Source organism: Gadus macrocephalus, chromosome 7 (assembly GCF_031168955.1).
Source record: "Gadus macrocephalus chromosome 7, ASM3116895v1".
NCBI lineage: Eukaryota > Metazoa > Chordata > Actinopteri > Gadiformes > Gadidae > Gadus > Gadus macrocephalus.
In genome coordinates, this window is record NC_082388.1 from 21,279,045 (window position 1) to 21,295,002 (window position 15,958).

The 15,958-nt window shown below is 47.3% G+C and overlaps 1 protein-coding gene across 3 annotated transcripts in view; it reads left to right on the top strand.

Annotated features, from left to right (window-relative positions):
- Window positions 1-15,958, top strand: part of camkk1a (calcium/calmodulin-dependent protein kinase kinase 1, alpha a) — a 52,393-nt gene that overhangs the window by 13,084 nt on the left and 23,351 nt on the right. For all 3 annotated transcript variants that reach the window (XM_060057343.1, XM_060057345.1, XM_060057344.1), the window contains exons 2-4: window positions 4,180-4,703; window positions 12,053-12,100; window positions 12,991-13,044. In XM_060057343.1, coding sequence (XP_059913326.1) covers window positions 4,353-4,703; window positions 12,053-12,100; window positions 12,991-13,044 — 453 coding nt within the window. In that variant the 5' untranslated portion in view covers window positions 4,180-4,352. The remainder of the gene's footprint in view (window positions 1-4,179; window positions 4,704-12,052; window positions 12,101-12,990; window positions 13,045-15,958) is intronic.

Below are 15,958 nucleotides of genomic sequence, written 5' to 3' on the forward strand. Positions count from 1 at the left end.
CATCATTAAGAGGTGGACAATTTCCAATAATATATTGGTTGAAAAATACAAATGATTGCATTTTTTGTCATGATGGATGTTTCGTTTTTGTTTGATGAATCAGAACATTTAATCGATCATTAATATCTCATGACTCTAACAAGACTTTAATTCTGAAATTTCCTGGCCTGGCCTTTGAACGATCACCCATTGCATTGCGAATCCCCACAGGGTTATTATTTGCAAACCTGATCCAATGGTTTCCTCAATGGTTAGTGTCAAAGCTGTTTGTCGCTATGGTACTGAGTTTGTCTTTCCCTTATTTGCTTTAGATTTGCGTACCCGTTTAGCAGCTAGGTCGGTGTTGTCGGTATCTCCCTACTGTAAACTGTAAGTATTTGAACACCTTCAGTTAAGTGTCCAGGATTATAGTTTTAGAGGTGACAACAGGACACATTAGGATGTCCCCTGCCGTGCGATCAACGCGAGCTCTGATCATCGGCTCTGGAACAGAGCTCTCGTCGATATGTACTGTGTTGATCACATCGGCTCTGGCCTTCTTAATGTCACCCACGCTGCTAATCAAACGCCTACACCGTCACACATCACACGAGGCACAGCGGCTCCTTTCAAGAGGAAGAGGCTAGAACGGATCTTGAGACGGCAGTAACCTTGAAATTCAAGGTTTTTCCCACGTACAACAGCCCACCCTCTTGCAAAATCGATTTCCTCCGGCCTACGTTTCGTTCCCGACGTAAAACGTTAACCGCTTCCTCCCCGGTGTGCACGGAAAGAAGAAAACAAAACATGTTTGTCAAGAGAAGCGACGGCCCACATATTTTCTGGCATGAGGCCCGCAAAATGCCCGACCTTGGTGCTGACTCTCATCTCTTCTTCTTTCTTCTCTCCCAACTCAAGTCATGAGTCATTTAATCACTTGGGCGAGGTCGCAGCCGGGTTTTGTTCCAGACAGCTGCAGGGAATAAAGGCTGGCAAACGTTGATAACTTGAATTCATCGCTGGAAGAGACTTTATTTCCCTGTGCTTTTCTAAAGGTAACAAGAAATGACCCAATTAGATGTTTTTGTTCCAGAAGCAATCATTTCTCTGCATTTAAAAATAATGGCCCCTTTATTGAATCTGCCAGCTTAATTAAGGGGAAAGCTTGCCTATTCTTTTAGTATGATTGATTTGGCTTCGTGCTTTTCATCAGTGTTGTGCACAAGCTGTGTTTATATTTTAATACCCAAATTGATGTCCCTCTTGTTTGAGGTGATCTTCTGATTGAACAAATGTTGCAATATAATTCTGATAAACCTGCTTTCAGAACTCTTTCTGCTCCTGCAACTACTAGTAATATGATAGATGGATCGAGAAAAGCTTTTTACATATACTTTGGTGTACGGCCGTTGAGCTTTATTTATATTATTCATACCGCTGTTCAAATCGTCTAATATTTTGATATAATAGGCCTTGCGGTTCCTTCAGAGTGGAATCGTGTTAGCGTAGCATAGCATTCTGAATGGCAAGCACAGTTGTTAAGCCGCGTCATGTTATTCTTCCGTGGACCTTGACCAGGGAAGATGTAATTTGTCAACCGTATGGAGTAATGTGTCAAAGTGTGAAAGTATGATACATGCTCAGTGAGCACTGCAGTCTACAATCGATATAGTGTGATCTGTGATGACAGGGCCGTTATTTATGTGTGACCGGTTTGAAACGGGGCTGAATACTGCTGCGAAGAAAAAAATATTTTTATAACAGCAAAGGATGTTTTCTATTATCGGAGGAAACAAATGGTCATGTTTACTGGCCAACGTTTTAAGACATCCATCATGAATAAAATACCTTCTCGCTCCGTTGCCTTCAAATAAAATACCTTTCTCAGGATGAACTCGTTTATATTGATCGGTCAAATCACTAATTTGAGCAGTGGAGCGTTGAGGTGTGTGTGTGGGTGTGCGTGTGCGTGTGCGTGTGCGTGTGCGTGTGCGTGTGTGTGCATCAAGTCGAATGACTCCATCAGACAATGGGTGGTAGCCATGGGCAACTATGAGTGTTGCATTACACATTCTACTCTGATCAAGACTAGCAAGTGGTTAAATTCAATACTAAAGAAGCAACACATTACTGTAAGTCTGTCTGCCTCCCTCATGCACACACACACACACACACACACACGCGCACATGCACAACCACACACACACACACTCACGCCCCAGATGATGTTAGTATGATTATTTACAACCGTACAGCAGTGATCCAGCCCTGATCTCTAGTACCATCAGCACCCCTCCCCCAGGGGGGGGCATATGGGCATAAGTCATTGTGTGTGTGTGTCTGTGTGCATGTGTTTTATGCATCCTGTCACATTAACATAGTCATTAAGCAGGCAGAGACAGCTTCATGCATCTTCGTCTGTATGGTGTTTATATCGACACGGGGGATGGCTTTAGTGCCAGTCTGCTCATATGTCAAACTGTTGCGTTGTTGTGTGTGTCTGCCTACCCTTTTTGTTTCAACTGATATCAAACAAAGGCTGCACATATGGGAAAAATACCTAATTTAACCATTATGGACCCACTGCCAACAAAATGAGAGTTGCTTTTATGTTGTAATACCTGGCAGGGCGTGTTTTTGCCCACAACTCATTTCAGGGAAAAGCCTGAGCAAGTGGCCCATTTACCTCTGGTCTCTTGAGACGGATGGCTTTGGCTGCAGTTCAACAACATGCGCTGCTCGGATCTCCGTGTGTATCGTTGTTATCACTTCCCATCCCATCCCATCCCTCCAGCGCCACCACCCTCACCCCCACCTCCCGGCCTCTACTTCTATACACCCCCCCCCCCCCCCCCCCCCCCCAACTCCAGCTCGTCGTTCGAAGCTCTCTATCCCCTCCGCTCCGTGTTGAGTGGATCGTTTTCATACCGTTCCACTCGAAAAAGGGATGCAGATAAGTGGCGACATACCAACGGTATGCCACTTATCTGCATCTCTTTTGTTTTTGGGAATGTGTGGAACGCTACCTGGGCCGGCCAGCTGGGCCACAGAGTGCTTTGATACACTCCTCCCACCCACGCACTTACGAGCTCAGCTGCTGCCGCCACCGGCTGCGGAGAGAGAGATTCACGGGAGATAAAAGGAGGAACCCGCGATAAACAAAAAGGCGCAATAAACAAATCGCGGTAAACACATGAATTAAGTGGCGAGCTGTTACAATCAAGCGCTTACGTGTGTCGCTGCAAGTATGTGTGTGTGTGTGTGTGTGTGTGTGTGTGTGTGTGTGTGTGCATACACACGAGTACACACACACACTGGTATGCATACATTGACAAACACCAAACACAGAACACATGGGCGCATACATGAACTGCAATACATTGATGGATATATCATGGACACACACACACACACACACACACACACACACACACACCAACAAACAGGTATACAAACAGAGGAGCGCACACATACACAGGCACAAATGCTTTCACAGACACAGTCACACGTATGTGCATGTACACCCACACACACACACACACACACACACAAACGGGTGACACGGGAGCACACACACATACACAGGCACAAATGCTTTCACAGACACACTCACACATGTGTGAATGTACACATACACACAACTAAAAAAAGGAGGCTAATATCACAACCACCTTGCGTGTGTGCTTGTATAGCGCATGTGTTTGTGTGTGTGTGTATGTCTGCCTGTCAATTTGTGCGTCTGTTCACGGTAACACATTTAGAAGGTGATACACACAGGGCATCAGAGGCATGGAGAAGAATGAACCCTGCAGGGACCAGACATGGTTTCATTACCCTGGCTTTGGTGTTTGGTCTGGCGAGAGTTACTTTACCCAGCGGCCGGATGGAGGATTCATCCGCTGCCTCCTTGTCTATCTGACCTAACTCTACGATTACTGTGGTGTTGGGACATACAGGTCCGAACTAGGGTGAGGGTTAGGGCTAGGGTTAGAAGAAAGAGTAGAAAGAATTGTTGGAACTTGCTTAAGGCTAATCCATTTGTAAAACAATTTATACCGAGTGGTTTCGAAAGGACATCATTGAGAAGCACCTTGATCTATAGGTATGTAACGCTGCTATTAGTTATAGCGGCCATTGGTCAGAGCCCGGCGAGAGGCGATGAGACCATAACCCGTGTGTCTGTGTCCTCTTGTGTTCCAGTCTCCCCCAGGCACTAGGCGCCTCCACCCCCAGGGAAGACCCCCGCCCACGTTGATGCTGCTGGGCTGCCCTCCCCTAGGCTCTCCCCTCCGCCTCCTCCCTCTCGCCTCTCCCCCTCCTCCCCCGATCCTCCTCCTCCTCCCCCTCCCCCTCCTCTCCCCGTCGTCATAGCGATGAGCGGCGACCCGGGGTGCGGCCGGCGGGCCAGTGATCCCGCCCCCCTCGGCGACTCGGCGGACGAGCGCACCGGCGAACTCGCCGATGTCATGGCGGCGCTGATGGCGTGCGACCCGCCCCCGCCGTCGACGACGCCCGGCGCCAACGGCCTGAAGAACGGAGCGGCGGCGGCGGCGGCCAGGAGGAAGGGCCAGGGCCCCCCGCCTAGACCCCAGCTGACGGGCAGGAAGCTGTCGCTGCAGGAGCGGGGGATGCACCAGGGGGGGCCCGGGCACGCCGCCTCCCACCGCACGGCCCCCCGCCGGCCCACCGTGGAGTCCAAGCGCGTGTCCATCTCTGACGCCCAGGTGAGGTTCACCACCGTTACCAAGGTGACGTTAGTAAACGTTACCAAGGTGAGGCTCACGGCTGTTACCGTGGCAACGTTAGTAATCGTTACCAGGGTGAGGTTCCCCACCGTTACCAAGGTGACGTTAGTAAACGTTACCCAGGTGATGTTCACGGCTGTTACCGTGGCAACGTTAGTAATCGTTACCAGGGTGAGGTTCCCCACTGTTACCAAGGTGACGTTAGTAAACGTTACCCAGATGAGGTTCATGACTGTTACCAAGGTGACGTTAGCCATCGATATCCAGGTAAGGTTTATGACTGTTACCCAGGTGATGATAATTATCGTTACCCAGGTGATAATCGTTACCAAGGTGGGGCTAGTGAGCGTTACCAAGGGGAGGCTTGTAATCGTTACCCGGATGAGGTACTAATGGTTTCTCGTTAATAATCATTAAGGACATGGAGTGTAGGAGGATATTGATTTCGTCTTATAACATGTTCGTATAAAATAATGAAAATAGCCCCTTCAAATTGTTAAGAGAGAGAGCGAGAAGGAGAGATGCGAGGGTGAGTGAAAGAGTGAGAGAGAAAGTGCTATCAATTAACTTTACTTGATAGCTCAAATGTACTTTATCGTGATCACCCTCGGTTGGTCTGTTTAGATCAGGCCATTGACCAGGGACTGCGTGTTCTGGTCATTTCCCCCCTCGGATAGTTTTTATCTCAAGGATATTAAAATACTGTTAGATTAGGGCGGCACATTAATGCGACTCGGGATGTGCTTAAGCAGGCATCACTTAATGAATCAGGGTTGGCTAATCCTTGTGTGTGTGTGTGTGTGTGTGTGTGTGTGTGTGTGTGTGTGTGTGTGTGTGTGTGTGTGTGTGTGTGTGTGTGTGTGTGTGTGTGTGTGTGTGTGTGTGTGTGTGTGTGTGTGTGTGTGTGTGTGTGTGTTCAACTGTGCACCCTCACGTGCGCATGCGTGTCTCTGCAACTCCTGTGAGCATGCGCATGCGTGCGCGTGAACACCCACTTGCTTGCGTGTAAGCATAGTAAACTCTCAGGCTCAACATGAGTGATCCTAAAGAGTCAATCCTATAACCTAATAGATTTAAAGATGATGAATCAAGCAGGACCATACACGATAAACATCCCATCACATTATACGCAGCGCTGTTCCACATGCGTCAGATGCAGCCTCTCCTGCTGTCTTTGCGGCACAACGACTGCAGAGACCCTGGCTCGGCCGGTGAGCCTGCCGTGACCTCCGCCGACCCCTTCCGCAGATTACCGCAACGCGCTGCCAGGTCCGTCACAAACACGGCTCCAACCGACCGCCGCGGCGCTACGCTAACAGCGCCTGACTGCTCCGAGACCTGGGGAGACAGCTCTGCCCTGAGACCCTCTGGGGCTGCCGAAGAGAGAGAGAGAGAGAGAGGGGGGGGAGAGAGCTCTGACAGGCGCATAAAGACCGGTCGAGGAGGAACGAGAAGTGGAGAAAAACGAGCCTTGCGGGAGTGGCGCTCAGCTGTGAAATGGCAGTTTGCTTCTCTTTCGTCTCGGTTTCTCCCGGGTCGAAACTGAATTTCACTCGGCGCAAATCCTATTTGGCTCCCGGCTCCTGTGTTTCCTGAAGAAAATGCAATTTGAAGAGTGAGCCGTAGGGGAACACAACCAAATGTTGTCTGACCACGCCGTAAAAGGGGGTTACAACCCTGAGACCATGAAGACCCCTAAAGAGGCGCTGTGAGACAGCGTTATAGATTCACATGGTCAGGGAGCAGGCTCTCTCACTCTCTCTCACTCCCTCTCACTCTCTCACTCTTTCCCTCTCTCACTCTTTCCCCCTCCCTCAATATTCAAAGGGCTGGAAAAATTGCTCTAACATTGCCAAAGCAGACCATTTCAGATGCAGTAAGATAAGCTTAAGCTACAATAGGGTACCACATAGGATACGAAATAATAATAGTTTACATTTATTTTTGTAATAAGGAAATTGTCCAAAAATACAATACAATATAATACAAATTCAGATCCATTCATGTATCTCTTTCTGTGTGTGTGTCTGTCCACACATCTATAATCTCCCTTCCTTTGTCAAACGTACTCCTCCTCCTCTCGGCATGAATGTAAGTCCGTGTGGGAGGATAGGATGAGCCTCAAAACAGCCATTCATCGATGTGTGTGCGGTGAGGATTATGAAATATAATAACTGACCATGTGGATCAGTGTTTTCAAATCAGTCTTCTTTGACCTGTTTGACCCAATCTCCTACAGCCCTCCATTCCTCTATCTTTATAGGGATTCATCTATATTGACTCAGTTGTTAATCCCTGGTGGTTGTCTAACAAAACAATACCCAAACAAAATGTATTAGTAGATACATTTTTCAATAACAGATTTTGAAATCAGTGATATTATTATCCAGTGTTGGAAATGCATGCAACACTTGAGGTGTGTACTATAGACACCAGTATATGCCACCACCATTAATACCCTGCGCCATCCTCATCTATTTCTTAATATCAACAGTCACATAGAAATTTGAAGTAAGATCTTCTGATTAATCGTGTCATGAAAATCCTGCATCCAGAAAAGGTTGTGTGTGACATTCCCGAGTTTCAGAAGAGAAATTGAGGAGGCGAAGGGAGGTAGAGGTGTGTGTGTGTGTGTGTGTGTGTGTGTGTGTGTGTGTGTGTGTGTGTGTGTGTGTGTGTGTGTGTGTGTGTGTGTGTGTGTGTGTGTGTGTGTGTGTGTGTGTGTGTGTGTGTGTGTTGGGGTCAGGCTGTCCTTGGGTGGAGCCAGAGGGGAGGAGTCATCCATCTGACTCCATGCTGTGGTCAATCTGGAGATTTATTAAGGCCCCAGAAAACCATTTTTCCATTCCTTGCCAAATAGGCTGTATGTGTGTATGTGTGTGTGTGGGTGTGGGTTGTGTAGTGCACACAATATATGTTGTGTGTGTGCGTGCACGCAGACAGCCTATCGCTAAATTGTTTGAGTGTGAGTGAATGTACGTGTGTGTGTGTGTGTCTGCACTTGTAGCTGGAGGATTGTGTGTTTGTGTGTGTGTGTGTGTGTGTGTGTGTGGGGGGGGTTGTGTAGTGCACACAATATATGTTGTGTGTGTGCGTGCACACAGACAGCCTATGGCTAAATTGTTTGAATGTGTGTGTGTGTGTGTGTGTGTGTGTGTGCGCTTGTAGCTGGAGGATTGTGTGTGTGTGTGTGTGTGTGTGTGTGTGTGTGTGTGTGTGTGTGTGTGTGTGTGTGTGTGTGTGTGTGTGTGTGTGTGTGTGTGTGTGTGTGTGTGTGTGTGTGTGTGTGTGTGTGTGTGTGTCGTCCGTCCGTCCTCGAGGCTGGCTGCTAGCCGATGTGGCACTCATCCATCAGGCTTGACAGAGTATTAGCGGCAGCGCTAAGTTAACAAGACAGTACTCTGGACCTCCAGCACCCCTTCCTCTCTGCTCTTTCCTTTTATTCTCGTATCTCCTCTTCTTCATTTCTCCTCACATTTTATCTCTTTTTCTCTTTTCCCCACCAAGTCTCTTTGTCTTGGTCCCTCCCTCCCTCCCTCCCTCCCTCCCTCCCTCCCTCCCTCCCTCCCTCCCTCCCTCCCTCCCTCCTTCACCAACTCATCTATCCCAGTCCCCCTTCCCTCTCACTCTCGGCACCCCCCTAAATCTCCCTCCAGGACACCAGCTAAATCTCTCCCTCTTTCTTTCTTTCCTTCTTTCCTTCTTTCCTTCTTTCCTTCTTTCTTTCTTTCTTTCTTTCTTTCTTACACACTGTTCCTTTCTCCCGCCTGTGTGCACGCCCCCGTCCGTTTATTCCGAGCTGTCCTTCTCCTGAACTTCCCTTGGCTGACGAGCCCCGGTCTGCAGCATCAGGGAAGAGGACTCGTTCACGACGCGCAGACGTTGCCTTGCGTAATCTCCTCGCTCTTCTATCGAGCGGCTCTGTCACGGTCAACCTCCACCTGCTGCATCCCACGTCTCTTAGATAATATGTGTGTGTTTGTGTGTCTCTAGACTCATCCACACTTTTAGTGCTGGTGCGTTGGAGTGTGACGGAGGTGCACGGGGGAATTTCAGACAGCCCCCGCCAATGAGTATCTCGAATCGCACCGCCTTTATTGGTAGTTAAGCTCGGGCAATATCTTGGTCTGCCATATCTCTAATATAGAAGGACCAGCGTATTGGTAGGGCTTCAATGATGGGGTTTGGTCTTTTTGTAGTCAAGAATTTAATTAAGAATGCCAATAGAAAATTGTACAGGAGGTGAGAAATGAATGAAGGAGAAAATCAGGAGTCGTTCTTTGAAATAACGTCACATTCTACTATTAATAATACATTTAGTTTAGAGGCTCCTTTCAAGGCACCCAAGGTCACCTTACAGAGCATCAAGTCATCATAAATCATTTAAAAACAAGACAATGTGGAAAAAAAAAACAAGACAAAACAAACAAACAATCAAGACAGTGATCAGTTAGACGTTGTGTGCGAGTTTGAACAGGTGAGTTTTGAGTTGTGACTTGAAGGTTGTAATGGTGTCTGACTGTTTTATGTGTGGGGGGAGGGAGTCCCAGAGCCTGGGTGCTGAACAGCTGAATGACCGGGCACCCATTGTCATGAGTCGTGATGTGGGGATATATAGTATAGTAGTCCAGCAGAGGTTGAGCGGAGGGAGCGGGAGGGAGTGTATTCTTGGAGGAGTTCGCAGAGGTAACTGGGGGCTAGGTTGTGGAGAGCTTTGTAGGTGAGGAGTAGGGTTTTGTATTGGATGCGGTAGTGTACTGGGAGCCAGTGAAGTTGGATGAGGACAGGGGTGATGTGGTCAGATGATTTGGTGCGGGGGATGATCCGGGCGGCTGAGTTCTGAATGATCTGCAGTCTGTTGTTGAGTTTGGTGGGGAGTCCGGTGAGGAGGGCATTGCAGTAGTCTATGCGTGATGTGACAAATGAGTGAACTAGGATTTCAGTGCTGGATTGGGTCAGTGATGGGCGGAGTCTGGCGATGTTGCGGAGGTGGAAGAATGCAGTCCGGGTGATGTTGTGAATATGGGGTGCGAATGAGAGGGTGTTGTCCAGGATGACGCCGAGGGTCTTGACTTTGGAGGAGAAGGGTACTGGGAATCCATCGATGATTATGAGTGGAGCTGGGGTGTGTTGTGATTTGGTGAGGGTGGAGTTGGAACCGATTTTGCAGGGTGTGGACAAACTGACAGCCAAAACAGGCTTGCTCCCCATGCATATCCCCCTGGTAAACGTGTTGAAGCTGAGCAGTGCCTCCAGATATCACCAACTGAAATGATGAGGCCACTTACCCAATCCATTTTCTACGTGACACTCTGTTTACTGCTCCCTCGCTCGCTCTCTTTCACGCCCTCTTGCTCTCTCTCTTTTTCTCTCTCCTCTTCCATCCCCTCTCTCTCTCACTCTGTATCTCGGTATTTCTCCATTCCTCTCTCCTCCTCTTCCTCTCTCTCCGTCCAGTTGCTCTGTCTCCCCCTCTCCTGCAGTGTTTGAAAAGTCGTTTTCAGGATAAAATAAAAAAAATCTCTCCCTTCTCCAAATTTCATTCCACCAATTTTCTGTCACCATTTCATTTCTGTCTCTTATTACTTTTTCCTGGTAGCAAAAATTGGAAAAATCCATTACTTCCTCTGGTTTATTTTCTCCCTGCAATTTTAAACACCCAACTGTCCACCCAAACAACCCACCACTTCTCCAACTGCTGAGGCTGTCACTCTTTATATAACTCATTCTCCTGCCGTTATGTCCAGCTGGGTTCCAAACTCCCATCTGTCCCTGTCTGTCTCTCGGTCTCAGTCTGTCTGTCTGTCTGTCTGTCTGTCTCTGTCTATATTTGTCTCTATCTATCTCTGTCGGTCTCTCTGTCTGTATCTCTCTCTTTCTGTTTCTCTGTCTCGGCCTGTCTGTCTCCCTCTCTGTCTCTCTCTCTTTATTTTTCTCTGTCTCAGTCTTTCTGGCTCTCTCGGTCTCTGTCTGTCTCTGTCTCTCTCTGTCTGTCTGTCTCTCTGTCTGTATCTCTCTCTCTGTCTGTCTCTGTCTGTCTGTCTGTCTGTCTGTCTGTCTGTCTGTATCTCTCTCTGTCTGTCTCTGTCTCTCTGTCTGTCTGTCTGTCTCTCTGTCTGTATCTCTCTCTCTGTCTCTATCTCTCTGTCTGGCTGTCTCTCTGTCTGTATCTCACTCTCTCTGTCTCTGTCTCTCTCTCTGTCTGTCTCTCTCTCTGTCTGTCTCTGTCTCTCTCCCTGTCTGTCTCTCTCTCTGTCTGTATCTCTCTCTGTCTGTCTGTCTCTCTGTCTGTATCTCTCTCTGTCTCCTCTCTCTCTCTCTCTCTCTCTGTTCGCCTATCTGTCTGTATCTCTCTCTGTCTGTCTCTGTCTCTCTCTCTCTGTCTGTCTGTCTCTCTGTCTGTCTCTGTCTCTCTCTGTCTGTATCTCTCTCTCTCTGTCTCTGTATCTCCCTCTGTCTGTCTGTCTCTCTGTCTGTCTCTCTCTCTGTCTCTCTCTCTCTCTCTCTCTCTCTCTCTCTCTCTCTCTCTCTCTCTCTCTCTCTCTCTCTCTCTCTCTCTCTCTGTCCGCATCTCTCTCTGTCCGCATCTCTCTCTGTCTTTCTCTCTCTGTCTGTCTCTCTCTCTGTCTGTCTCTCTCTGTCTGCATCTCCCTCTGTCTGGCTCTGTCTCTCTGTCTGTCTGTCTCTCTCTGTCTGTCTCTCTCTCTGTCTGTCTCTCTCTCTGTCTGTCTCTCTCTCTCTCTGTCTCTCTCTCTGTCTGTCTCTCTCTCTCTCTGTCTGTCTGTCTCTCTCTGTCTGTCTGTCTGTCTGTCTGTCTCTCTCTCTGTCTGTCTCTCTCTGTCTGTATCTCCCTCTGTCTGGCTCTCTCCTTCTCTTGCTATGTCCCACTGCTGTGTTCCATACTCTCTGATCTAGCGCTGCGGTTGCCATGGAGCTGCAAATCAGTCAATTAAACAGAAGCACACAAATGGATTTGAAGACTGCAAACAGAAATCTACCCACTGCATCGCTGGCAGCATCTCTGAAATGACCCGCAGCATGCGCGCGCACACACACACACACACACATCACACACACAAACACATATGTTTTCATCACATACACAGAGAACCCACACATATGGAACATTTTGTTCCTTTTACCAGAGTGTATTTCCGTCTCCCTGGTCGATGTGGTGCTGTGGCTCGGGGAGACGTTGCAGGAGTAGAGGGCGCCATGGCCCTGGTTCTGTCGGCAGGGTGGAAAGGGTTCCTTCTCATGCTGGATCCACGGTGGTCTTCTTTGGTCCACGGTGCCAACCTGTCCACCTCTGTGTTCCCCCCTTGCAGGACTGTATCCAGCTGAACCAGTACAAGCTCCAGAGTGAGATCGGAAAGGTGAGAGCGCCACGGATTGATTTAACCCTGTGCAAAGTGCTGCCGCCGGCACTTTGTATGGAGCGGTAATGACAAAAGCAAGTGGTTTTAAATGACTTGAGGAGATATGTCGGTTCTGTGTGACCTCATCAGCACATCGTGATCCCTGGAGGCAATCGGAGGTCAGGTGAAATTGTCTTCACATCGTAACCATTTTCCGATGCTTTTGCGACTCACTTGGGTTGTCCCAAATGTATTTTCCTCTGCCTGAAGCAGACAAGGAAAACTTACAGGACTGACTTCTGAAAACAGAACTGCAAATCTGCTCATTTGCATTCAGCTATTTGGCAGGGGCTTTTATCCAAAGTGACTCACTGCTGAGGCTGAAAACAACCGAAGCATACGATCAATATTGGATCAACTCAACACAGATCTGTGAAACTGCTCTTTCTGCACAGCAGTTGCGAGTTTCAAAAGAGTAGCTATAGATTTTGTTTCTTTTTTAGCAGTGGTAGTCAAGTGCTCCATAGGAGTATAGCAGAACAAACTGTACTGTGAAACAATGCCCCGTCTCTTCCCTGCTTTTACGCTCTCTGAAAGAGCTCTATTTTGTATGGAATGTATTCAAGATAACACAACTTTATTTAAAATTATGTAACTATGAAGTAAATTAAAGATTTGATGCAAAATAATCAAGTTTGGTTGATGGTGGACTTGATGGTCTTATCAAACCTTTGATTAGCATATCAATTCACTTGAATGGCTTGTCCTTTTAGAGTTAGACTACTAACGGTATGCAAACTGTTTTACTTGCCTTTGAAGGTAAACGTCAAAGTTTGGAGGGTCATGCCAGCAGCTAAAATGCCAATATGCTGTTCATCATGTAACCAGGAATCTCTTTGTACTTGCAGGGTTCCTACGGTGTGGTGAAACTCGCCTACAACGAAGAAGACGACAAATATTATGTAAGTTGATTGAGTAATTAACAACGCCTCTCAACATATTCTGCCGGAAGAAAATTGGCGAATGTGTGCGGAAACAGAGATCTGAGTGTGTATCTTAAGTGGATAAGTTGATGTCCAGCTGTGAGAGAGCACGCACAGTTCACCCTCCTCCCTGTGGGATCTTTATGAACAGAATCCTCGCTTTGCTCTCATCATCTGAGCCGTCTGTAGTGTAAGCCAGTGTCCACTGCGCCTCAATACAGTCATGTGTTCATTAGTGATCTGGGGGTCAGAGGGGTCAGCTGAGACCCCCTGGGCTGTCAACGTCGTTGGAATGTGGAGGGAAGCAGCTCAGAACTACATTCATTAAACCCATAGCAGTATTGAGTTATGCAACACGTTAACTTCACGCACATGTAGACACACACAAACATGTAGAAGCATTAGTGGTGCAACGCGACAGTCTGGCAATTTGTTTAACACCTTGAACCGTTAGATATATAACAGACTATACAAGCACTACACAGTCCTAGGACTTCAACACCCAGGTGGACTAAGGAGCCAGCTTGGCTGACACTCAGTAACACTCAATCCATCTTTGTTCAGATTCCATTATATTTATGGAGTGCTTTAATGGAGCCATTTGTCGACTTAAACCCTCAATGGCACCGCTCTCTGAGTCCCTTTCTAAACCGTTGTATGTGGCAGTTTGAATGGTGTGAGACACACACACACACACACACACACACACACACACACACACACACACACACACACACACACACACACACACACACACACACACACACACACACACACACACACACACACACACACACACACACAGGCGCACTCTACACATGCAGTGTTAGAGCCTCACCAAACCAAGTTGTACACATTGGGAAGAGAGGATGGCTTGTTATTCTATTTCCTGCCACTGCCTGTTGAATTCACACGGTATTGATTAGTGGCTCAACACCCTCACCCACTGTGCTAGTCAATGTACACACACACACACGAGAGATAGTACATGTCAACGAGAGAGAAGTGATGTGACTAAACAAATCTCACTATTTAGTGTTCATTCATTATGTTATTATTTTTTCATCATAATTAAACCATTTAGGTGTATCTTTTTTTAAATAATTGATTCTCTTTAATCCTTCTCATTCGTATTTACTTTTTCTTGACGCCTTTCAGAGAAGGGAGGATTTAGGAAGATTTGATTTGATTAGTCACTAGAGCCACAGAAATGTTTACAGTATATCCCTGCTCTTGCAAATGTTTAAGTTGGGTGACGTCTAACAGGTTCCTGTGAGCCTGTTGCGGTGATAAATGGATATACAGATACTTAACTTGATTTATAATTCAGCGTTGTGGGGCGGTACGTCATGCGTCATTGTTAATCGGCTTATATTTGTACTAGTATTTGTAGTCCTTAGCCTCGTTTTTAGGTCAATTTTACTGCTGGATTGATTTAACCGCGTTTAGCATGGCGGAGCGTATCATTTAAGGATTAGCATATTTGGTTTTGGGATGGGGAAACCATAACAACAACAAAAAAGATCTCCTGGCTCCTTCTTTATGACTGATTCCGGTCCAAAGGAGTCGTCAGGGAGAGAAGGCCGGTGCTCAGGGGGACAGACATAAACATCATAAATGTGAGGCTATGCGGTTTATTCATTCGAAGCAAAACGGTCCTCTTTCAAGCAGCCGCAAGGTAATTCACCGGGGAACCACGCCAGTACGCAAAGAGCTAGCCCTCCTCAACCAAAACAGACATATACACACCACGGCAGCCTGTGATTGGCTCGCGGCCATGAATCTGGAAGGCATGGCTGGGGTTTAGGAGGGCGAGTGGGAAAGAATCTATGACTCGGTGTCCTTATGTGGCACTCTGCACTTTGAGGCGAGTTGAGCTGGAAACATTCTCCGGTGAATACACCTCGTAATATCGTACACTTCACGCACCTTGGGGGTAAGTGAGAGTGGCGCTACCTTCTGCTAAGGCCACCTACTCAATAAGCGCTCAGAGCCATACATAGCCAGGTAACCATGGGAACAGCAGGGCAACAGGACACCCCTCCGAAAAAAGGTGTTGGACTCTGGGTGTGTTGGATCGGTGAGGGTTTGGTGCTGCGGTAATGCCACGTACTGGCAGCCATTTTTTGATGGAGGAGAGTGTGCATGCAGACTCAGGATGAGGTACGTCCTGCTCAATTTTTTAATCTGGACCGACTGACTCAGCTCCAACCTGTCACACAGTCTTTGCCCGTCCTCCCGTGCTGTATAATAACGCCTGTCAGAATAAAAAATGTAAACGCTGACAGCGTGTAGACATAATTTTCCGCCTTTCGCGATTCCTCTGGCTGTCTGGCACACACTGATTGGTATTACCGGTACTTGCCTTCATCCAGTAGGAAAAACTCACTCAACTGCAAACACTCTGAGATCCTTCTTTTTTCTTAATTTCTTCCTATCCTCTCACGAAACGAAATGTCCTCCTCATGCCTTAGCCCAGACTAACGGGTCACCATTAACACCTTACATTAATTCGATGTCATTCACGGAGTATCTATTTACAGGAAACCATGGCTTGGATTAGTAAAGTTTACCAGTGACCTTGGCAGCATTTATTTGATCAGTTTGCATTGGAATAAGACAATACAAATATTTGAACTGTAGGGAAGACAGTGTTTGTTAAAACTGAAACAGAATGCATTTTGGAAGTTTCTTACTGGTTCGATGGTAGTAACGTCTTAATTAGAGTTTCAGATACAGCCTTGTGCAGGCACACAGGCCGCGGTTAGAATCCAGTCACACTGTTGAGCTTCCATCTTCATTGAGTGCCCTTGCTCTATTGAGCTGAATAGCGCTTCTGGTTTCTATAAACATTCATTCATTTCAAACCGGGTCTTTCAGATCATATCAGTGA